Genomic DNA, 26,697 nt, shown 5'->3' on the forward strand with positions numbered 1-26,697 from the left:
CAAAACGACTAAATAGTTATAATTAATAAACTCCTTTGTTTTTTTAAATTAACATAAGACTGTACATTGATTGGAATGTTAATTGGAAATAAAATCTATGACTACATGTACATATACGTGGATAAAAAAAAAGTGCTGAAGTAAAACAAAGAAAGAAACACTTTTTTCTTGGCCGAATATTGAGGTTGCGCTCTAATTATCGTGAAAAGGGAAACATTGAAATATAGCTATTGAACGGTGTTCGTTAAAGCGGCTGAGCAAATTGGTTCCTAACTATTACCTTTACTACTTTACTTGCCGCCTGCCTTGCTTAGAAGAGACGACCATATTGCAAGTGTTGCGCAAACATTTGTTTTGTGAAACCCCAGCAACTGGAGCAACGATTGTATGTCTCCTCCGAAGAAGGCACATCTGCTTTGGAAACTGCCGCTCTCACCAGTCAGGTGTCATTGTAGGTTAATCAAATGCCAGCAAGGGTGAGTAACCAGTGTAGTTAGCATTGCTTGGCCAATGAATTTAGAGTAAGAATGAGTGATTATGTATAATACACCGCCGCTGTAGCGAGGGCATGTTCAGGTGTATGTGCGAGTGAGGGAAGAGGGACTGGGCTAAACCCGGACTAAAACCGGACCAACGAATGTCGGACAGGACGAATCACAGACCCACTTACGAATGACGTTTAATTAAAGTAAAAATGTATAGTAGGTTATTTTATATTTCATATTTTTTCTTTTTATCGTCATGCGGTACGGCGGGCAGAGAATAAAAAGAGCAACTGCTCTACCGCAACGAGCTAGGCCGCGTGACAAAACGCAAAGATTGTATAAAATCAGCTCAGTATTTATCAGTAATTCATCAAACTATGTCCAGCACAACCAAAATATGTTCGTTCTGGTTGATTTCCAGTGTTGTCAGGGAATTCAGAACCAAATTTTTATTAAAGAGTTAGCATATATGAGTGCAAGTTCTGTTGTAGCTAACTACTTCTTATTTAGATTTTGAAAAGGAAGATCAAAATTATTTTTGTACTAAATTTATTGATGGTTTAAAATGGTGGGATGGCGCTATACACTATTCCTGCTTAGGTGACATACTATCACCCTTGAATAATTATGAGTATATTTTAGTCGTAAGAAGAGAAAAACAAAAATTTCTTAAAAAATATTTAAAATCTAAAGTGATATTCGTGCACACTAAAACATCTTTGAGAAAACTACGTAACTATTTTACTAACTGCCCCTATCATCGAAATGATTTTAAATTTACAAGTGGTCTCAATACATTAAATGCACTTTTCATCTATCTAGAAAAAAACTCAAACGCCATTACACTTATTACTTAAGGTGGGATAAATTAATATTTATAAAATAACGCATTCTATGAAGTCCTAGTTTATTTTCTGGCAACATATTCTATCAGTTTTACCATCCATTTACTATGCTTATTAGTGGACCATCAGGGTCAGCCAAAACACCATTTTTGAAAATCTTATTTGCAACAAGGATTTCTTGATTAATGTGAAAATTTATCGAATAATTTGATCTTATGATGAAGAAAATGCGAAACCTGATATGAATATTGAATATAACAACGAAATACCAGAGAATTTCGAAAATGTTCTCAACCAACTATTGTCGTACTCGATGATTTAATAATGGGCGCACAAAACATATTTCACAAATCGTCGCACACAACAGATACTTCATTGAATTCAAAATATATAGTTGTTTTTAAAAATCCTAGAGATATCCTGCAGTTTCAACATTTAGCAAAACAAATTTGTCCTGAAAATTCATGTGAACTTATGACTGTATATGAAGGTGTGACTAGCGAATATCATGATTATTTATTAACCAACCTTGCACAAAACGTAAATAATTTATTAAGATACAGAACGAACACATTTGATTTAAATTTTTGCTATTGCTTCTGTGAAACCGGAGAAAATGGTCTTAAAAAGAATTTAAAGCGACTGAAGAAACACAAACATATGCTTATGTGTCCAAAACCAATAATAACCAATTAAGAAAAGATATGCTCTACTGTGCTGATGATGAATTAATTAAAACAAAAAAAAAAAAAAAATAAAATAAAATAAAGATTTTAAGGTTTTAAAAAAGCATAAAAAAGAAGTTAGATTCATCTTGAGACCAAACGCCACCATAAAGTCTAAAAGAAAGGTTCATGTACAGGAAGGTGGTGGCTTCTTACCTATAATCGTAGCATCATTATAAAGCGGATTTATCGGAAAATTATTAGATAATGTTCAATAAATTTAAGCGGAACATAAATAAAGTAATTTTGCTGTACCCAAGTGCATACGACGTGACGATGGATGATAAATATTCAGCGCAATTTATTAATAGAAATCTTTTACCATATTTCAACAACGTCTACCTTTTAGAATATAACAAGTTGATCAAAATTAAACAAGAATTAGATACTTATATGAAAAGAAAGTTAAAACCAATTAAGCAAAACTTTTTCTATGTACCTGAAATGTAAAGTGATGTAGAAGATGGGAAAGTTAACATTGAAAACCTGAAATCCTCCCCAAAACGTGAACGATGACAACACATTCAAAAATAGTAGAGAGAAAAACTATATTTAGCGACGTAGTCTTTCGACTTAGTGACTTAGATGATAGGTGAATTTATGACGCCTGAAAAATTCTTAAACAGAAATAAATAAGCAACACCGCACCAAGTAAGCGGACAAATCCTAATGTAAAATGGAGAATTCAAAAACGCATTTGTCCATACAACACTCGGCTTGGTAGCTAACTTAAAATTAAGGATGATTTAATTAAAAACGGCCTGTCTACAGATGTTATCATTCCAGCAGGCAAACGAAAATTGGGACGGAAATCTTCAATTCAGAAGGGCGAAAATAGTTTTAATTGGATTGCTTTATAAAAATGTACATTTGCGCTAACATTAAATAAAAAACTACCACAATCGTATTTTGAGTTCATTTACCTAATACCTTTTAAATTATGAACTACATGGAGAATTTTTATGTAACTTTATTAAGCAACAATTCAGTTGCCGTTTACCAAAACAATACTTTGTCCTCATCTAACAAATATTGTAAATCTTCCTATTATTACAAATGATCAGTGCGAAGTTGGAATAATCGAACTATTTTTAAATAATGTCAACATCGAAAATTATATATCTCAAGAGTAAGCGCAGGAATATTCAACATTATTTATCTATATAAATATAATAAAACCTCGTTGCGATTGGCATAAAATTTTAAGATGTCTTCTGTTCTGTCATTTATTGGAATAAAGAAATGTTTTGAGTTGAACAACGTAGAGTACTATAGCCTTGAAATTGCTACTATAAAGGGCATCTTTATATTCATAGTCAGTGCAGACGGCTTCAAATATAATTTTACTTACATTACTCTTCACTTTAGAAAAAAGAAACGCAATTAAAATAAAACTGATATAAATGAGAGCACAATTAATACTTGATTCAGAAGTGTAACAGACTGACATGGAGCAAGTGTATACTTCTTATTACTCAAATCAAATCGAAAGTGGAGTAAGCCACATAGGGTCATTATATGTGTCAACACGAGTCGTACAACATCGGCGTGGTATTGGTTCATTCCTCGAGTCTTTTTTTAGAAATTGAAAACCGTTGTTTCTATTAGATTTGAATGCGAATAAAGACCAAGCTACGGATTCAGGTCGCAAACCGCACTTAAAAAAAAGTTCTAAAAACATCTAAATTTCAAAAAAGCTCTAGCAAAAGTAGTATTCTGACAAAACGTAACGTAGTAAAAGACAGATTTGCTTAGAAACCGTATAACACCACACATGGAATGTTTAAAAAGCAAATTAGATTTATTTGCACCTCATCCCATACAAAGTATCATTCTAAATACAGAAGAAGTCTCATATAATCCTATTCAATTCTTAGGCAACCCTATCTCCATAGAATTTCTCTCTCTTGGTAATGACGATACATATCGCGATCTTTGCAGCGTTTATTTAAGTTTGGTTAATCAATTGAATAATAAAGATAATTCTGATGTTGCTGACGATAAATGTAGCGTTTTTAATAATCTTCTCCATTCCTGTTTCGAACCGTATTCGTATATTTAAATAACGTACGTGTTTCGCAAAGTGACAACATTTATCACTGCAGATCATACATACCAACTCTACTTAATTATAGCACTGATGCAGGTTGAACTCATTTATCATGTTCGGGATGGTATCCGGGTTACTAAACCAGTGAAATGCTTCATGATGGTAAAAAACAATTAACCGAATTGTTTGATAAGACTTACGAAGTTAAATTGTATGGAAAACTGCATGGAGATATTTTTAATCAATCTAAACTCTTTCTAAGTAATGTTGATTTGCGTATTATATTTACTTTTTAAAAATCATCATTTTATTTAATGCAAAATCCTGTTAAGGAAACGTAGCTTAAGATATTCGAAGCATAATTGTTTATGAATCACATAACTATTAATCCAAGAATACTGGTTGCTAATCGTAAAATATTACAAACGAGTGCAGCTTTATATTCATTTAATAAAGTAGATGTTAAAAAATTCACTCTGTATGACAACTTCCAACATTTTTAGCTTTTTGTTTGGTTTGCAATAGCGCTTATTCAGGCGACCGAACAACGGATCCTTTCCAGTTCGAGCATATTTACTTCCAAAGTATAACTTGTCATGTTCAAATACCCGCTCAACCACTTGAATTCGATTACTCTACAGAAAAATTAAGATTAACCAGAGCCTATAGCATGCTATTCAAATTGTGTGGAATTAATCAATCAGGTCGTGGTCTTCATATAAATAAGAAACTTTTTGAAGATAGCTGTTTTATACTAGCATTTGACCTCTCCGCTGATCGTTGCAGTAACGATTTGTATGCGAATATTTTAAGGCAAATTCGCTCGGGCATTAACATCATCTGTAACATGCACAGTTTGTTGCGAGTATGATTCGATGTTAGAGATAGATAAAAACAGAAACGTGAAAATTATGCTTTAACAAGAATACGATAAAAATACATCAAGCACTTAAGGCAAATCAATCTACAAAGAAGTATTTTCAAGGTGTTTTCTGAGCTAATAATTTACCACGGAAAGTGAGCTCTAAATCTACTATTATAATAGCAAATACAAACTACTCTAATCAACCACGAGAGCATTGGGTGGCCTTTTACTTTAATTCCAAGTTAGGAGCGGAATACTTTGACTCCTATGGTCAACGACCATTGAAAAACAAATTTTGCAATTTTCATTTGGAAATTCACATTCTTTATTTTCATTTGGAGTAAACTCAAAAATAGGTGCATTAGCTATAAATTTCCTATAGCTATAGATCTCTTCCCCGAAAAATAGTATGTTGAACATTATTTTCCTTTAACTTTTTATACGGATTCTTGGATGGGAATATTTGACTAAGACGCTTCGGAAGAAATATCCAGAGTAACTTTCCCTCTGGTGATTCCAAATAAAGGGCAATCTCTTCTCCATATTGTGTTGCTTTTGCTTTACATCCGACTATTTTATAGGCTGTGGCAATTCCTAAGTTATCAATCTCTGTATGGCCTTGTCCTGATATTTTTTAGGCTTTCCATTAAGAGTCTGCAGAAAAGTCTATTAAAAACATTCAAAAAAATTATGAGATTTTCAAAAAAGTTATATGAAAAATATTTCTTTTGTTTTTTATTTCTTACCATATAGTTCTTTTTCCAATCAAAAGTTTGAAGAAACTAACCAAAATTCAGTTTATAATTTATTTTTATGTCTAGGTTTTCTGTCTCACTAACCGATTTGGTGGTTTTAATATTTTTAAAAATAACTAAAGAGAAAAATCTGCTTATATAGGATAGAAATGTTGGTGAATTTCCCTTCAAGTGTCATCTGTAAAATTCCATCTGTATTTTATGTTTCTCTATAAATACTTTTAAGTGTGGTCATAAGGTAATAAATGAAATACCCCTTTGAACTTTTTTATCGTTTATAATGCACCATAATACTAGTTCTTTTTCCATTGTCAGCGGGGTATTTATACGAATGGACACACAGATAATAAAAATAGAAATGAGCAAGAATCATAAGACGTTTGAGTTTTCTGAAATGCAATATTGTTAAATAGTCGCACCACCCAGAGTGAACTTAATTTTTTTCTCCCTGGTAATTTCTCTAGATATTTCCATGCACGATCGTGTTTCTTAGTTTTTTATCGAAATCAGAAATAATGTATATCCTTGAAGGAATCCCTTTTCGTTTGTTCATTAAGATGTGTATAATAAAGAAAAGATTTATCGAAAGGAGTTTTTTATGCCCTTAATGTGAGGGTGTGTAATTGAAAAGATACGCATGTGATGATATTCAACCGTTCGTACTTTCGAAGGAATAAACCGTTGTTTCCTGGAAAATAGATTTTGATATGAAGTGTTTAGTAAGTATGAAGAATATTTTTTTTGTTTTTTTTATTTTTTGTAAAGTGAAGAGTAGGATAAAGAGGAAACGTAAGGCGTATTAGAGATCACTGGACATGTGTAGTTAATGATGGGAGTGTGTGAGTGTATGTCTTTATGTGTGGGTGTGCGTGTTGTTGGGTGTGCGTGTTGTTGGGTGTGCGTGTTGTTGGGTGTGCGTGTTTTTAAGTGTGAGTGTTGTTTGGTTGCGGTGATGTGCCCGAAGCATGTAATCATGTAGCCCTCGTTCCGCCATATATATACTACTATACGGGAGAGAAACATTTTGAAAAGCAAAAAAAAACGTCCTTTTCCTGAGAGATCACTACTTAAAGTATCAGTGAATTGATTGAAGGTTACGTTGAATGTTATTAGCGGCACTTGCTTTATAACACAGGCTAAATCACGATATTTAATAGATATTCATGAGCAAATTAGGATAATAATATGCACTCATGTACGTAGCATATTTCAATTATGTCGCAAATTCACTCCGTTTTCAAACACATATGTACGCTGTTGGCGAACAAAGCAGAATGTTTAAAACTATTTTGCACACTGCTCAAATGAAGGTATATTAGCTGCCTGAAAAAGGAGTAAATTTTAAAATGCATGTAGTAGGCACTTTTTTCTTAATAATACCAGCGATATGGGTACAAAATAAAAGAACTTAGAGAGCGGAATGCGAAAAACGTAGTGGTGGATATGCCACATTCGACCTCCGCCAACTTTCTTCGTTGTTTACTCTATAACAAAAAAACAAAAAAAAAATCTATTTCAAAAGCATATCAAGAAGCAAATTTTTTGTAATTTGAAACAGAAACTAAATGGTAAAAAATGTTAACATGAATTTTATTTTATGTTAGATATTAGTTCGTGACATTTTTATTTAAAAATAATACGTAATAAAAGACCACCTCTGAACTTCTGTAAAAATTGAATACTGGAATACCAATTCATTTAATCTTTCTGTATTATTCTGGTCTAATTTCACCGATAGCACGGATGATCTTGGTCAATAAGATCAACGACTGACGGTTTATTAGAGTAAGCCAATGTTCCAACATAACCCTAAAGTAAAAAGGCTTACCTCCACGCAATTACATTTTGTCAAGAAGGGTGTGGCTCATTACAGCATTTTGTTGAAGCCAGATATCATCCAAGCCGAAACCATCTAATTTTTGCCACAAAAAATCAGTGATCGTGTTTCCCTAATGCTCTCTATGGACGGTAAGGACAACGTCAGTTTCATTTTCATATGTGATATCTTCAGCCTACTGTCCACTCCCAAAACCTATTTTGTAGTCACTTCTTTACGGCTTTCTATAATCCATATTTGCGAGTTCATTTAACCAAATATCAACTCCATCCCACATGCAGAAAACGCAGCAGTACCTCCATTATTTTCGTAATATGATTTAACAATTTGTTTATATTGTACAACTATATAAGTATTATCTTTCACAAATAATGGCAAGGTCCAAACAATATATTAAAACAAAAAATTTATCCATATCTCAACCATACATTTGTTTTCGGAACCACAAACTGAATGGCCGTATATATGTAAGCTTTGTTTTCATACGTTTTTATATAACTCTTATTCTAGCGATAAGATCATAATTAACAAGCATTAAGTTCTAAAAAGTGAAACGAAAACATACTCGCCTCTACAATTTTTCAACTGCGATAGATAGAGGTATGGTCTATTGACCGTTTGTATTACATATGAAAACTTTCATACTGAAATTTTAGTTACTTACCGATTTGTGGAAGAAAAACATGTTGCATTTGTCGTCCTAGATGGACGGCAATAGAACACAAATGTCACGATGTCGGCAAGGTATAACTCCTGCTTTTAATACTTTTCCTCCTTTCACGCTGGTGTCTTTTAAGTATATGTTACACAGACGCCGAGAGCAATTTCAGAATTTATTTTAAACGTTTTCAGAAGACTCTTTAAAAAAAAAATAGACCAAAAAAATGAGAAGGAAATGAATAGTGTTCTCCTTGTATGTAGATCGTGTTTGGTGGAATAATTTTCTTTTAGTTCTTGTTGAAAGAAAGCGTTAATAAAAGCGAATTGTAGTTAATAATTATTTATTACAATAATTAAATGTTCCTACATTTTTAAGGTTTATTTTTTTGGGTGAGGCGTTTATATATGTACGACACGTAAACAAAGGTGAGTATTGCAATATTTATACTTCCTGCAAAGCTAAATGCTTCTAGAACAATCCCTATCTATTTCATGTCAACATGAATTTTAGAAAATGTTTTCAATGACGTAAAAAACCTTTTTTGGTTACGTTCGCATAAGTCTGCGGCACTGCCGCGAGTAGAATTCAAAACTAGCAAAACTCCTTTTTGGTTTCTAATCGTAACTATACTCAGAATTCGCAATATGACTAAAACTTGACAATTTTTAATCAAGAATCACAAATAGATTTGACCTATCTGCATTCACAGTCTATCATTCTGGTTGGGAGTACCAGGAAGCTCTTTCGTGAAAATATTTCAGAACTTCTGTGCTATAGTTCGTTAGCTTTTGTTCGTGCGTGTTATGGATGGCTTTCACTTCATTATCATCGTTATAATAAACTGCCGATTCCTGATTCATTCGTTGTTACTGATTTAAAACTAAAGGAACAGTTTATTTTGATGCTACATCTAACGATTGTAAGCACCTTGAAATTAACGACATGAATTGCTAATGAAATCAAAAAAGAAGAAAGTTCGAAATGAGCACAAAAAAAATTACCAAAACTATTTCTTGCCTTTAGATTTGCGTATGAATTAAATTGTTATATATTCTTTGACAGAACGGAAACTCTGTTCAAGCGCTGTGGTCATATGTTTCTCTTTGTGAAAAAATTTTTGCAATTTATTCTTCTATTTAATTTCTTTATTGCGTTATACGTTTTTAAAAGTTTTCAAACTTATTAAAATTTATTGAACTTTTTGTGTGTTTATTGCGAAAACTGTTCATCGCGGATACCGTACGTGTTTTCCTTTACAAACATTAAAAAAAAAAAAAAAATTAAAAACATCTGACATTTTATTCAGTAGTTTCCCAAACCTTTTCAAGTGAGTGGTTATTTCACAAATAATAAACAATAGACAACAATAAGGCATAATGGCCCCGCGGCCGCCAGATAAAAATTTCGAATAGATTTCATCTATTAAGTGATTAATCCCCCCAACGAAAAAAAAGTAAAAATTCCGATTTTCCGGTGTTGCCAATCAGTGATATAACCCCTATTGATAAAAAATATATTGTTATTTCTTCAACCGATGCTCGAATAACAATTTCCCAAATTAGCCCTTTTGCTATAAAAAAAGCTCTAGACAGCATTACAACATACATCGACTCCATCTCGATTCTACGCGATGGGAATTTACTTGTCCTCGCTGGGAACCCGCGCACAACCGAAAAGCTCATAAAGGCCAAATCTTTAGCTAATCTATGTGCTATTTCAGCTAAACTAATGAGAAACTTAACTAGGTTCGAGGCGTAATTTATGCCCCTTGCTTAAAGCATGTGCCGGAAGATGAAATTGTCCGCGAAATGAGCAATCAAGGAGTGACTGAAGCATATACATTAACCAAACTGAATGATGACCGAAAAACACGCTATCCTACAGGAAGAATTATTTTAACTCTTGATCGCTATCGATTACCGCGAACAGTTGATGTGGCGTGGTATAAATGTAAAGTAGAACTATACATCCCAAATCCTATGAGGTGTAAAAATTGCCAACGCCTGGGTCATACGGCAAAAAGATGCAATAGTGCTGTATCTTGTGCTAACTGTGGTCATCCTCCACATGCTGAAAGCTGTACCCGTAGTTTCTGCATAAATTGCAATGATCAACACTCAGCGTTAGACAAACAATGCCCACGTTTTGTACAGATGCGTGAAATATTAAAAATCAAAACAGAAAATTACTGTAGCATGGGCGAAGCGCGACGCACATACCGGGAAAGAAATCTATCTGTAGCCCATGGAATTGGCAAAAGTAATACCTACGCTGCTGTTGCCTCGCAAATCGAGCCTAATAAGACTTTAACTCCAACTGCTTCCAATGAAAAACCTGTTCCACCATTAACCAAAAATTATATTGCGAAACCAATTACATCACTTGCCAAAGATAATATTGAAAAAACCAAAGCAACTGCAAATATTGAAAAAATTAAAACAACAACACATATGCTATAATCTAATATACCAAATTCTCCAGAATCTCCAGCTCTCAACTTTACTCAACAAATCACAAATGGTAATGAATCCATTCTTTCATCCATTAATCAACCTTCAATTTCAAATTATTCACGTGCGCTAACTCGTTCAAATGTACCAAATCACCTAAGTAGAGATTATTCTGCTGGTAAGAATAAATCATTCACGCAAAATTCCTATAGCGACCTTCTCGACGGAGACGCTGACATGTCAACTTAACCCTCCTTCCACTCTGCTTACATGTCATTACAATTAAATAAAGTTTTTAAAATTCTACAATGGAACATTAAGGGACTCATTAATAACTTTGATGAAGTCCGTACACTCATAAGTGATTTTAATCCAAACTTTTTATCGCTTCAAGAAATCCATTGTAGAAGCTCTTTTAATCCTATTCCACCCAAATCATATACTGGATACTTCACGAATGCTGATCAAAATTCATATTCCAAACAAGGAGTTGGTGTTTTTATAAAATCAAGTATACCTCACAAACGCATAAATTTAAGCTCAAACATACAAGCCGTAGCGATACAAATAATGTTAAATATAAAATTTACAGTGCTTTCGCTCTATATTCCACCTTCGCAATCGTTTTCTCTGCAAGAACTCTACAGTTTATTCTCCGTACTTTCCCCCCCATTAATTATATGCGGCGATTTCAACAGCTGGAATACCATCTGGGGCTCAACAGTGAACAACACTCGCGGTACTGTTTTAGAAAAGGCCTTTTTTCAAAGCAACCTTTGCGTTTTAAATGATGGAAAACCAACGCACTTCTCAACTCATCATACTTTTTCACATATTGATTTAACATGTTGCTCTCCCTCACTTCTTCCTTTGGTGTCCTGGTCTATTTCTGCTTATCTACATAATAGTGATCACTTTCCAATCATAATCGATTTTAAACTTTCAACGTCCTCTGGTACTCCAGCAAAACAGGCCAAATTCCTCCTAGATAAAGCGGATTGGATCAATTACTCAAAAAAGGTGGAGTCATTTTTGAATTCAAAGCCATTTAACGGGAACTGCAACCATGATGCTGCTATTATGTCTAAAGCGATTCGCACGGCTGCTCATCTTTCTATTCCTCAATCCAACACCTCTTTTAAACGAGCTAGGGTTCCTTGGTGGAACAACACGCTTTCGTTTTTGAGGAAAAATAAAATGGATCTATGGCACCGCTTTAAGAGATGTCCTGATCAGAATCAATTGTTACTATACAAAAAGGCAAATGCTCTATTCAGGAAGAAATTACGGAAATCAAAGGCACTTAGTTTCGAACTTTTTTCGAGACGAATTCACAGAAATACATCAATGAAAGTTGTCTGGAACAAAATCAACAGACTTAATGGGACTTCAAACCTGAACCAAATTTCTGCCATCTGCACTCCCAATGGAACTTTAACTCATGCAGATGAGATTTCTAATTACTTTGGAAAAGTGTGGTGCGAATACTCCTCTGACATCTCATACCAAATGATCAGTGCTATGTCTAAGTCTAGTAAAAAGAAATTACTGAACCTATATATTACGGTATTTATGACTGGCCATATACCCTACATGTGGAAACTGGCAACAGTTGTTCCAATTCCAAAGTCAAAAAATGTCTCCATCGCATCGGACTATCGCCCAATCTCTCTTTTATCTTGCCTCTCAAAGGTATTAGAGAAGATTATGGCATCTAGATTATCTTGGTTTCTTGAGTTCAAGAACCTGATAACAAAGCAACAAGTTGGTTTCAAGCGGGGTAAAGGGTGCAGCGACGCTCTGTTACATATTGATTATTTCACAAGCAAAGCAATTTCCGAACGAAATCACGTCACAATTCTCTCAATTGATTTCGAAAAAGGATTTGACAGAGTTGGTCTTCATGTTATCTTAAGACTCCTGAAATCATGGAATGTTGAACCCAAATTCTTCAACTACATCAAATCATTCATGTCGCATTGGCGGTTCAAAGTTAGAATCAACAATCATCTTTCTGATTCCTTTCCGCTAAAGAATGGCATTCCGCAAGGATATCCTCTCTCTGTCACGCTTTTCCAGATCGCTTTCAACGAAATTAGCAAAATGCTTTGCCGTATACCAAGAGTGAAACATTGTCTCTACGCGGACGATGTATACATTTTTACAAAAGAAAAAGGCAACACGAAAGCAATCAACATCCTCGAATCTATTGCATGTGAGATCTCCACATGGGCAAACTCGTCAGGAGCTAAAATTTCTATACAAAAATAAAAAAAAAAATGCACATTTGTCGAAAACAAATGTGCGATGCAGGAAACGTAGTGATGCATATTAACGACTTACCAGTACTAAATGTGCAGACGCTCCATGTTCTCGGGCTCACGTTTTCCAACAATTATCGTTGGAAAGCACATTGCCTTTGGTTAAAACACTCCCTTTTAACAAGGGTAAATTTCATACAGTACGTTGCTTGGAGAAGCCATGCGCATATCACTTTTGCTTATCTTACCAAAATGCTTGTGTTAAGCAAGATTGACTATGCTTTGATAATTTATGGCAATAGCTGCAAATCTAATATCAACATCCTTAAATCGGTCTACCACCAAGCCGTCAGAGCAAGTTGTTATGCTTTTCGAACGACGCCCATAAATAATATTATAATTGAAACTGGTCTCCCAACTTTAGAAAATAGACTGTATGAGTTAAAAGCTAAAATAGTCCCTAAGCTTCTTAATTCAAACAAATCCATTCTCGGTGATGACGTAAGAAAGATTATTATTGCGAAGAAAATTCCAAAGTCACCATCTGCAATTGACAATTGTTTGTGCATCGCAAAGGAATTGAACATTCCCTTAAAAATTTCCCGCTCCTTTGGCGTTAAACCTCCCTGGATTTTGAAAGACTGCTCTTTTGACATCTCACTGTCTATGCACAAGAAAGAAGATACTCCAAATTACGTCTTCAGGAATCTAATAGCTGAAAAAGCCCAAATATCGGACAGTACTGGTTGGAATCTTTTGTACACAGACGGCTCAAAATCTCCCGGTCTGCCTCCTGCTTGTGCGGTGGTAGATGCTACAGTACGGGTTCTTCTCAACCACATATTTCACGAAAGTACTTCAACTTTCATAACCGAAGCCAGAGCTATCCTTCACGCTGTCAACCTTGCCCATAAAAACAAACTCAAAACCGTCATTGTTACCGACAGTTTGTTTGTATTACAAGCTACCCGGAACCCTTCCGGCTTTGAGATGGAGCACCATCAACAAATTAAGGAATATAATTACTACACCCGACGGAAAAATTAAAATGTTATGGGTATCAAGTCACATCGGTTTACTGGGAAATGAGCAGGCTGATCGAGCGGCAAAGTATGCTGCTTCTGCTCCTCTAATTATGGATGATGTCAGGGAAAAGTTGGATCTTCAAAGATAGATTGGAAGAAAAGTTAAAGAGAAAATTGCAGAAGGAAATTTACAATACCATCATCAACACTACTCTTGCATTAACCCTCAATTAACTCCACCTCAATATCCAACAAATGGTGAGAAAACCAAGATCCAAACATTTTCGAGAATTCGCCTTGGTCATACAATTGCAACTCACCAATGGATCCTGAAGAAGTCTTCTTCCCCAATCTGCTGTTGTGGACAAACTCTTACTATAAAGCACATTCTCTGCGACTGCCTCAACTTTTCCTTGGGTAGAAGTATTGCATTTGGAACGATTAACCCTTTGAACATTCTACAATCAGCTTCTGAACAGAATATCAATTCAATATATTACTTTAATAATACTACTAAGCTCATAATATCATATCCATTTATTTAAATTAGAGCCGATAGCCTGTGTTGCTAGTGCTCAATGTCTTTTTTTTAGTCTAAGAATTCATTTCATTAGTCTAAAATTAAAATAATAATAATAATATATTCTTTGAATGCTTTATAAAGAGAGTTAATTAATGTATATATATCACTAATCAAACCGATGCGCTCTAAAATAGGCATCTAGACTAAAGACAAATGAAACCGCCGTGTAGACAGCAAGTTAATAATAACATTAAATCAATTTCATAAACGATGGGCTATTTGAACTTTGAACTTAAATAGATTCATTGTTTCACATTGTACTTTCGAAATTTTTATTACTTTACTCTAATGGAACCTTTTCTCTGTTTTTGTTATAGTTTGCAAGAATATTCGTTGTTGTCCTAGAAAAGCAAGCAAAGGCCGCAACAGTCTGATTTCGAATGTGATTTTTGTAACAGGTGGCCACGCCAATTTATCGAAGAGAGGCTAGGTGGAAATGCCGATCGCTATATCCTCTTTTTGATGGAAGCCCCAATTCTCTAAAGTCATCGTCTCGCCATTCCGGCAAATTTTGAGTAAGTATTGTAATTAGGACCTTTATAGATTGTGGTTTTTAAAGGATAATAATCCAAAGTGATTGACGAACTTCACATTTGAATCACCGTTTCCATGTAATTCTGAAAATTCAGAACCGATATAGAAGTACAGTAACCTTTAAACAAAGCGGTAGTTAAATAGGCTTTCAACAAGAATTTTGACATCTGGATACGAATTTGGAATTGTAAGAAAAAAAACCGGATAAGTGAGGAAATAATGACTTAATCTATAACCTAATAAATAAATAAAAATTAAGTAATTTGATTGATTGTACACAATTAAATAATGCATGTTTTTAATTTCGCAGAACTAATTGGAAATAAGCCCAACAACTAAACGATAAGGTTAAGTTTTGTTAATTAAACGGTGGAGTAAACCGGCAACCTACTGCCACCCGATACCTAGTCCCGCAACGAATGCAAAACTTTACTTTTTACGAACTTACGATGAAAAGTAACAGAACGAATGTGAATAAAGGACAAGTGAGACTACATTGCCATTGAGAGGAAAAAAATCAAACAAGTTGCCAAATAGAGTTGTTAGTTCTTACGAAGACGTTGCTAGTTTTTACTTACAGAGGAAAATAACTCAAATCTTTTCTATGTACACAATTTCACCATGAGCGAAACATACCTTTTTTTTTTTAATATCCGAAAGAAAATATTCCTTTATATTCAGAGAATGACGAGAAAATATAGTTAATGTCTGATTGTACATACTAACCCGCTTAGAAAAAACAACGGGAGAAAAGTTGACTAATTCCCCTAAGTGCGATAGGGTGGAACATATTAATGTGTTGCTAAAACGGATCAAAGTTCGACTTTGTCAGCTTGCTGTTAGTATTTCTAGTAAAAAAAACCCTGATAGTCGCGGATGACATATTTTGAAACGCCCTACGCCACGCCGGCTTATAAAGTTCGACCTAGCAATAGTTACGTCCAAGCGTAAGAAGCGTAAGAAATTTCGTTTAGGCTATTTCAAAATTGCGACCTGTATATTAAATACAATTAGAGTAACAGATATCGGACGCACAGATAAATAAAATTGTACAAAACAAAGGATTATTTTGAAAATTTATTAATAAAATTTGTATTGTATTGTATTTGTATATAAAATTTAAGTATTCGCGAAAGAAGTTGGTGGATGTGCAAAAGAAATTGACAAGAAAAACGTAAATAAAGGCATTGTTTAACGCTCAACAATTATAACGATAACAGCAAAAAGGGCAAACCATAGAGCGGTAGAGCTCCGCATATTTACGAGTCACAATTATTCAATATAAATAAAGTTCTTTTACAACAGCTGGAAAATTTTCTGGATAAGTTTCGTATTCTGCATTTTAAGAAGAATCGTATTCAATTACAACCACGATATTAAAATGTATGAATTAGAACCACACCTTATAGAACCTCTGCCCTTAGTAGTTTTACAGACTGAGTTTGGACGTAATGGCATAAACGTTGCTCTTTGGAAGAGGGCACTTCATCTTAGCTGTGTTGTTGTTTCGGCAAAGCAATTTTCGTTCGATACTGAAAACAGAATTTTTAGATACACGTGTACCAGCTGTGATAAAGCATAGGATGATTATGTCATTTTCTTACAAACTAAAAATCTTTTCACGTAAAGGGAAACTATGCTTAATTCGAGTTTGAAAACCATACTGATCAATCTAGAGAAAAAGATACATAATTTACCGCTGGAGCAACAAATCTGATCACCAGTAAATTAGTGTATTGCGAGAGATTTACTCTGCTTTACGCAAAAAGAATATTATTAAAAGGTTTAACTTGATTTACGCCGACATACCTAAGTTAAACCAACTGCACCAATATATGGAGTTGCTTAACAATCTCCCTGGCGCGACCGTATCCTTCTGACCTTTTCGGTATTACTGCTGCTCGACACTATTTCTTAATGTAGTTCAATGGGGTTTAACTTAAGCTATTATCTTTTTAAAAGTCATTTGTTCTATATCGTTAACTAAACTATTTCTTTGGTTTTCTTAGAATCTTGAATTTCTCGCTAATATCCTGTATTATGTTATTATAATGCTATTATCTATGAATACGAATAACAATTTAGTTAATAGCATAAACAACAGGTTCCCCGGGAGAGATGGGAGTATGGTTTTATATATATCAACTAGATTCGTCAAAACGTAATCTACAATTTAAATTTATTTAATCCTGAAAAATCCACCTAGATGTTTAATCTACGTCATTGACTACATATTTCAGTTGTTGACAATTCCCCCTTCCTCTCAAAATGTAGGGTGCGGGTCTACTTCCCTTCTTGCCTTCCTTCACTTGGTTAATAATATTTGCCTCCGTAAAATCGATGTATATTTGGAATTTTACGATTCTAACAGTATGGATACTTGGGTACTGAGATCGCTGAGAATTTCCGTATGTAACTTTAATGTTATTTGCAATACTACGGGTGTAGATGATCAGATAAGGAATTTAGAATGGCAACTTTGACCTAATTCGTATGCTTGCACGCAAAGTGAAATGCGTGCTGCTGCCAACTGCGAGTCTTGGTTGAATTGTGGTGAAATCAAATTTCATCTTTCTCTACGTAATCTTGCTTACAAGGCGTATTTACGTGAAAAGAATGATTATAATTGGTTGTGTAAAAAGAATAAATTCAAAAATGTTATTAGAAAATAGGGTACAAATGCGGAAAAAATCCGCATTTTCTCAACAATTAGCGAAATACTGGAAATCGGTCAAACTTAAATAATTGGTATAGGCTGTTCTTCCTTCGTGGAATAAAGGGGTTTGAATGCCTAGCGGCATTTGATAAAATCGAATCCAATGCATCAGGAGTAGAAGGCTTCTCTGTCAGGCTCTTAAAATTAATTTGCACTTGGAATGATGCCAATATAGCATATATTATTAACCAAATTCTTACTAAGTATAAGTTTCCCTCGGCGTGGAAATGTACTCGTATTATTCCTATCAGTAGAAGTGGCGAGCTATCTTGTCTGTTCTCTCGAAGTTCTTTCAGCATATGGTTAAGGCGCAAATTATGACCCCTCTCGACAATAACTCTCTACTTTCTAAGTCTCTGCATGGTTTTAGAAAATCACTACTTCTTTGTTACTGCTGTGAACGAGACCTACTTGTCGTGTCCTTTACAATTTATATCTTTGGGTGTTATTAAGCCTAGGCCATTAAAAGTGCGCAGAGGTTTGCCTCTACGCTTGATCATTGGCCCCTTGCTCTCCGCCATGTATATGAATAATTTGTTTAATATGTTTAATCTAACTTCTTGTAAACCCTGTGCTTTTGCTGATGATTTGCACACTTCATTTGCGAAGATTATTGACAAAATGAAAGGATTTCAAGCTAACATTAACGACTTGGTGCCACTAACCTTTACAACATTATCCTACGGGGACCTAAGTGCTCTTTGTCCAAAAATTTCCAGATAAGAGTTACAAGAGCTTATAATACCTTGCCTTGGGAGTTACAACAATTTACATGCTGTTGTTTCAAGTTTTTAATATGCGCCGCTAATAATGAGAATAGCTAGTTCCTTAGTGCTGAGAGGAAAGTGTAGGTGTGATGTGTGCTATCTCCTTTCCTACTAGCGTAGTTACCTTTCTTTGTTTTCTTTACTTTACATTTTTTTCACTGAGTTTGTTTAAGAACATTTCGTATTATTCTACCTGTGATAGACAGTGTAATCTATTATAATAGGCCTTAAATGCTTCGAGATTATAAAAGCGACAATAAATAAATAAATTATGCGAAGCGTTCATAATGTAGACATGGTAACATCGATTTGGGTCAGCTCCAGCCAACATCGCCACTTATAGATACCAACTCGCCATAGCCTGTTTTTCCATGGTTAAGGCCGTTTTGCACCTGCGGATGTACAGAAATACCTACACCTAAGGTAATGACACTTATCTAGTAATGCCAGCCCCGCGGAGTGGGCTAGCTAATTACCTGTGATATCAGCGACCACCAAATAGTCTGGGGTGAACGATTATTTTAGAAATAAGTGTCTCGTTGAAAACTTATTTTCAGCTATTTAATTAGGGGACAGTTGCTATGCCGTGCCTGCTCCAAGAGGATTCACAAATTTTTATACCATAACTAGCTAGACTATATAAGCATAACCTTCTAAGTTCTTAACCCAGGATTGGAATAAATGCTCTTTATACAAAATCGAAGAGGAAAATGGTTATTTTCAAAAATCCAACAAACTCTGCAGTTCTTTTGTCTCTAAAAAATACAGAAAACTTTAACTATTTTATTAGGGCAACCTATTTGAGAGTAAAGCTCCTAGATAAGTACCAATTTGATGTTCAAAACGGCAAATAAACCATAACGACAACTCTTAAGCTGACTGGTATCATCGGAGGGCAATACAAGCCAAGCAAGTCGCTCCCGTCGTCTTCGTTGATATATAGGGAGCTTCGCACACTTCGTCATACACGGCTGTAGAGGGAGCCCTGAAAATAAGAAATATTCTAAATCTGATGACTAACTGGTTAACCACCATGCTGAATTGCAAATTAATAAAATATCGCCAACTGAACGCAAAGACTCCTAGGCATAATCTACACATGATGCGAAGATAGAGGATTACACATCAACGTACAAAAAGCCGTGATGGTTTGTTTTTCGAAAAAGAAAAATTTACGTTGAACAATGTCCGCTTAAATGACGTGAAATTCCTGAAACTGTAAAACCGACATAAACACATTTTGCATGTCAATAATTATATGGTAAAATATCGGCTATAAGCTGCGAAATGATTTAAAGGCTAAAATTCTTAATTTTCTATGTCGCTTTGGCCTGATTGCCTAACGTAAAGAAAAAAACGGTGGCGATAACAATAAACAGAATTCAACGTCTCGCTTACATCGGCATAACTGGGGTAATGAGGCCCCGCCCCTTACACTTCCTAGGTGCGCTTCCTAGGTGGGCGTTACTACTCAAACTATATTCATAGAAAGATAGGCTTAGCTAAGCGCACTCAGACTCTCGAATATCGAAAAACTGAAAGCGCAAAATATCAGGGGACGCCTGAAAATGCTGAAAATCTTTATAGAGGAACAATTTGTTAAGATACCGGACCACTAGGTCGCAAGGCCGACACCGTCTTATCCGTTCAGAGTGACCGGTTAAGCTTTTGAACCTAAGAAAGCATAAAATTAGCAAACCGGCAGTTCAAAGCGGGAAAATGGCCAAACTGATGTTATTGTATCCTTTCGAGGGGCCATCCTATTCGAATACTTTCTCTCTATATTCCGAGCAGAAGTGTTGGCAGTTTCTGAATGTGCCTCCTAATACCTAAGAGAACAATGCAGGAGAAGGCTGATTTGCATATACTCCGACCTAAAGGTCCAATAAAAACCTCCAAAAACGATAAACAACATGTTGACGTGCCTCTGAACTTTAAATAGTCTGAGGAAGCACAATAACGTGCACCTAATATGCGTAACCGGCCATACGGCAGTTGAAGGCTAAGATACCATAATATAGTTAGGCAAAAATGTATTGGAAGTTGTTTTTTAAGCTTATAAAATTGTCCGGTGGTTCGGACTTTATTTCCCAACGGTTCTCGTATATAAGAAAATATGACTGACTAAATCCAAACTAATATTCAGCTATTAAATTTTTATACCTCCGGTAACATTCTTTTCAGATTTCATGTTTTTCCAAATATTTTGGAGAATAGCAAACTTATTGGGCGATATGATGTAACAACATTTTCTAGTTTGCTTGGCTTAGACACCATTAGTATATCTGCAGATTTTCATTGCGAAGAAAAGTGTTTTCGTCTCAAGATTGAATTGAATATTAGTGTAAATAATGCAATCACTCTTAACGGTAGTCCCTGAACAACTTTTGGATCAGTACCCTGGAGAGTTTTAAGTTTCGTTATTTCTTTCCGAAGTTACAGAAGTGAAAAATGGATTAGACAATGAATCGGACAGTGACTATCCAAAAAATTTACTATATCGTTTTTGTCAGGACTATTGTTTAAAGCTTGAGGCTAGAAAATTGTATGTAAATATAAAGCAAATACTTCTTCCTTGTCTTTATTTGTCTTGCTCCATAAACCATTTTCATCATTTATAGGTTATTTCTATCAACCGAAGCTTAAGATCCCTATCTGCTTTGTTTAGGTTACATTTGTCATTAGGATTTCTGCTTGCCCCAAACCTCGAACCATTGTTCTGATTTCGGTAATTATGAAAAATTGGTCCTGGCAATTATGGTTTGTTTTACCAGATGTTTACAAAAATCTATCTTCATGAATCAAATGAATGAAATCTATCATCAGAATGTTTCGACATCATCTAGTTTCAATGACGATTTTTTAATGGGTACGTTCAGAAAAACGTTTTTATCTATTCAAACAGTAAACAGTATGTTAAAATTGTGCTTATTATTAAAAATCTTATATTCTTTTTATTGGCAATAGATAAAAATACTGAAGTTAACTGTAAAAGGGGTGTAGTCAGAGCTAAGATCGGAGAAGTCAGTTACTTCAAAAAGAATACTACATATTACGGAATATACAAAATGCAATAAATCGGATATTTTTGGTAGATCCTTCGGCCGATACGTACATAGATAAAGCTGAATAGTTATTGTTATTAATGCACTTGTATAGCTTAGTGCCTTTAGTGTTGGTCAGTCTTGACTCCCCCTTCATATTTGCCATTGAAATCACCTTTAACAAGAACTCTTGGTTCAAGCTTCAAAAAAATTTTGAAATACTTGAAATTTTACAGAAAATCACGAAAGAAAATATATAGCGCCATATGAGATATTTATTCAGTCACAAATAATTTTAATACTCGCAGCTTGGAGATATGTTTTGCTTATTTAGTCAGAAATTTCATATTTTAACGAAGATTGTTTTCCTATTGCTGCTCCGGCATGCGCTCTATGGTCCGCAAACCAGTGTTTATTAAATCGTAATTTCTAATATGAAAAAAAGATTTTGTAGTAAATAAAATGTGCCTCTGATACTGAAAGAATATCAATAAAATTAAGAAATAAAATAATTTTTTGGATGTGGTTGGAAAATCCATTGGCAATTCATATTTATATTCTAAGATCTAGCTGCACAATTTCACAAATTACCTTTATAGGTAATGTGTGTTATTAAAAATGAAATGGTTAATCTCGTTTGTATAATTATTGACTTGAATGCTTCTCTTTAACGTTTGTTTACACACAATGCAGCTGTTGTAATCCACTGAAAGATTTTTCAAATTAGTTCATCGCGGCGGTGTGACTTTGCACAAGATTATTTTTTCGGACGTTGAACACTTACGACGATATTGTTCAGATTTTTAATATGTATGTCCTTTGTATGTCTGTAGGTTAACGTAAAATGTCAGTAACGCTTCTTTAGGTATATTGCTACAGATATTAATAACATTTCTAACTTTGTGTCTACCAACTTCATTGGCATTTTTTAAATTGGACATGGGCGTAGATTTTTTATTACGAATGTATGCGGTCATTCTTGTTTTAATGAAATTAAGATTTGTTGCCATTTAAATAGATAACTATTACCGTTTATGATGAAAGCTTTTTCCCATTAATCTAGTTTGTCAATTTTTTAGTAATTTATAAATAAGTTCAGACATAGTAATTATTTTAGAATAAATATAGGATACGGTTTTGGTAAATTATGGCTGTTATTATTAGGCGGTTGATCCTCAGACCCCGTCCCGTTATTTTCGTTATCAAGAGTAGCATTACTGCCTCAAACGGCTGAAGAGGAAGAGCTTGTATTTGTAGTTTTAATGTTATTACCTTTTATTTGCTTTCATGTACTAACATTTTTTGGTGTTTGTATTTCCAACATAAGAGTCGGTGCTTTCATTTTTGGATGTGATATTGTTGTTGTTATTATTTTTTAGTGCAGTTAAATAGTTGTTGTCAAAATGTTGTCTTTTGTTTTAAATATTTTTGGTGAGTCAGTTTGGTGACGTTTGTTAAACATAAGCGAAGCAACCACTTGCCAGCTTATACCCTTATCACAATCACCATCACTGCGTTCATCCAAGATGAAGGCATTTTAAATCGCACGAGCGCGGTCAACAAAGAACTTTGCTTATATTTCAAGTTTGTACAGTTATGCATTTGTTCTTTTTGTTATTGTAAATTGACACTCCCATAACAGAGACCAAGACGTCCCGACACTGCAAGAGATGATGAAAGAGTACGTGAAAATATTAAGTATTTATTTTGAAAAAGGAGTTTTGCCAACAATATGCCAGTTATTACTAAAATTATTATAGACGTAGACAAATGGTCTCTATTATTCATTAGTTAAAGAATATTTATATTAGTTATGAATGAAATACAGCAAACCAATTAGGCTTTTTGTTGTAATATACAGTAACCTTGCATTTGATGCACTTAGTCCGTGAACATCCTTCGCAACCTGGAAGTTTGCACCTATTTTGAGAACTGCATCTTTTTTCATAACGGCTTTTACGATCAGTGTTTTTTAGGTTCTATCTCCCTTTCTAGATTACCTGGTCTTCCTTTTCTATTCCCATCACATAGGCAAGTTCTGATCTATAATGCAAGGTTTGGCTTGTTTCTTTTTTATGCAATACCCATGAATTGATTGTTGCCATATCAATCATGTGATAAAATAATCTAATATACCATTTGCGACTTTCGATTCTCATGCTATAACTACTCAAAGAGCTGTCCGTAAGGGCAACTCCGCCCATATGGACCGTGAAATCCTTAGCTATTTTTGTACAGGCTATGGAAATTTGCTTCTCTTGTCTCAAGCTCATGTGACAAACCTATTGTCTTTCCATCATGTCACTGAAGTATATAAGACGTTGTTCTTCATGGATTCTTCGGACTACAGAGTCTTTCATAAAATTTTCTAAAGTCGGTAATTTGTAATAATTCCCGAGGCAATAAACCGTCATGAATGCCTATTTGGTTTTCTCTTTTGTCTGGAATCCGGTTTCCTAGAAAATCGAATAGTTTTCATGAAAATCAATATCATTAAGTGAGGGATTTTCGTAACATTACTTATATGACAAACGAATAATGCAGGCATTTGAACAAATATAGAATTTACCTGGAAATATAGAAATTTCGCATATATCTAATAAAGACAGACGAGAGGTAATTTTTGTCAGATCAGATAAATCAGATCTTTATAGTAAACTGGAAAATGGAAAATATCTCTCCAAGTAACACACTGAGTTTTATCACCCACCACATTCAAATCCTCAAGATTTTCTTTCACACATGATTTTTGTCTGTGTTCGTCAACTTGCCTTCGGAAACGCACGCATTGAAGTTTTGGATAGAATCAAATGGAACTGGAATGTAGGCAATTGGCAGCAATATGCGTTTAAGGCCTTCTAGGCATTGTATACATCCGCGCAAGCTTTCTACGTCCTTGTGTCACAAGTGGTGTAGAGTGTAAAAGCGTTTTTGTAAAAACTAACAAACTAATAGAAAAACTTATAATATATTTATTATAGCATAGCCACACCGTAACGAGAAACCCGCATATTCAATATTAAATTCCACCACACTTTTTATATAAGCACAGCCTACATAAAGACGCAAACTAAATAGCGAATTAATTAGTTTCGACTTATTCCGATTCTTAAGAAATTTTTCTTATCTACGTAGAGAATGGAAAAGATATATTCAGCTTGGTTTATCGGGTGGGTAGGAGCCACCCAATAAAATGAGTTATGACTACCTATGGTACCATCAAAAATTCTCTTAACAGGCATCGTAAAAAGAAGAACTCAAATAAAAGCGGGGGCAGACCTCGAAAAGTGCACGCTAAGACAGGAAAACAAACAAAACCCCTTCTGCTCAATAATTTTTGAAAAGGCGGTTAAGGAGAGCTACTTGTTGAATTTAAAAGAATGAACTTTGGTACCAACTGCCACGTATTCCACAACTTCATTAAAGAAAACTTAGCGCAATACACACAAATAAAAGCATCGGGAAGACATTCAGCTACTAGCGAATCCATCACAAATAATCAAAGGATCTCTTCACGTCTTTAAAAGAAAACAAGCATATTGAAAATGGGTCACAATTTCAGCCCTAACTGTTACTACCGCTATAGTAGAGTACCACGTTAATAATCAAAACACCGTTAAATATCAAACTGAATGTATACCGTGAAGACAAATACAAAAAAATAACAACCGTTGCCAGCGTAATATATGCATAAGGTCACGAAATAATAATAACCAAAAAAATAATTATTATGGAAATTGTCAACCAACGCCGTATGATAAACAGTATCGTTCCCTCTAAAACATGAGTTACTCACATCCGCAGTAACCAACGGAAATCAACAACATGACAGTCACATCAAAGAAGGGGAAAGTCTTCGCGATTACCCATCATATATGGTCGTCAAATCAAATACAACGCCGTTCACATTTTTAATAGATGCTGAAGTTATCCAGTGAGCCTGAACTTCAGAGCTTTTCAATCCACATTGGATATAGGAACAACCCCGTCATCATCAAAACATTACAACATGATATAGGAGTAATAGAGAAAGTATCTATCAAATTATTCAAACTGTTGCGATGATACCAAATAATATCCGCTTAGCATTAGCAGCAGTTATAAATTTGAAGAAAAATTTTTTTCAAATAAATGAAAAAAGGATGAGAAAAGGGAAGTATTTTCTCGGAAAACAAGTTAAATTTACTTGTTAAAAAAATGCTTATTCAACAGAAAGATATATTTGTGCTTAAATAAGAAGTATCATTTAAAAATAGGACGTTCAAAATTATCGAAGAAGTTTCTGAAACTGAGTATTTAGAAATTAATTCATTTAAGTAGTCAGAATAAATGAACCAAAGAAAGTGATGTTCACAGCACAACTAAGTGGGGAAGTCACCAAGGAAAGATTTATACAATAGCTATGAATGAAGGAGAAAACGAAACTACATTTTCGATGTTAAAACAAATCCGTGCAAATTATATGAGTAAGGAAGAAAATAAAAAATTATTGAAGCTATTCAAAGGTATGGGTCAATTTTCTACACTAAAAATATATACTAACATGTAAGAAAATTATACTCGGCGGGACCGAATCTCGCATACCTTATGCTTTGTTATTATATGTTTTTCGTATTCTATACTATCACATCTTTTATTTCATACGTTTATCACCAGTGTTATTAAAAAGAAACGAAACGCGGTGTCTACCAAATTAATTTTAGAATTAACCCATTTTTAGGCAGACAACATATATTCGCTTGAAGTACGTATAAAACAGTTCTAAACATTCTGCCTTGTTTGCATTATAATATATAAGCATAAAATCCCAAAAACATCACACGGCATATGCGATTGATGCGGATATTGGAAATGCATAAACAATATTTTATCTATTTAGTTCCAAAAAACACTAGCTAATAAGCACCCAATATATGCGTTATAAAGGAATTTAATTTAGTAACCTGTACGGAATGGAGAGAGGACTAAACAACAAAAAGAACAAAATTAAATAACCGTAATATGTATTAAATTAAATATCATACTGTTAATTAAGATACTACCAACCGTGCATTTATTTATGTTAAAAATATCATGAAAAATGAATATACACAC

At 34.3% G+C, this 26,697-nt stretch overlaps 1 protein-coding gene across 11 annotated transcripts in view; it reads right to left on the reverse strand.

The window, feature by feature from the left end:
- LOC119643792 overlaps positions 1-26,697 on the reverse strand; it is a 296,314-nt gene that overhangs the window by 196,054 nt on the left and 73,563 nt on the right. For 4 of the 11 annotated variants that reach the window (XM_038043277.1, XM_038043272.1, XM_038043273.1 and 1 more), the window contains 3 exons: positions 8,227-8,420; positions 7,106-7,209; positions 6,790-7,048 (listed from right to left, as the gene is read on the reverse strand). The exons of 3 other annotated variants lie outside the window; for them this stretch is intronic. Coding sequence is in view for 2 of the 8 variants with exons in the window: in XM_038043279.1 (XP_037899207.1) it covers positions 22,901-22,927 (27 nt within the window). In the remaining 6 variants the exon portion in view is untranslated. Of the gene's footprint in view, positions 1-6,789; positions 7,049-7,105; positions 7,210-8,226; positions 8,421-14,171; positions 14,183-22,900; positions 22,937-26,697 lie in introns of those variants that run through there. 4 more of the 11 variants (XM_038043278.1, XM_038043274.1, XM_038043279.1 and 1 more) reach the window with 4 other exon arrangements.

The sequence above is a fragment of the Glossina fuscipes genome, unplaced genomic scaffold (genome assembly GCF_014805625.2).
Source record: "Glossina fuscipes isolate IAEA_lab_2018 unplaced genomic scaffold, Yale_Gfus_2 61646, whole genome shotgun sequence".
NCBI lineage: Eukaryota > Metazoa > Arthropoda > Insecta > Diptera > Glossinidae > Glossina > Glossina fuscipes.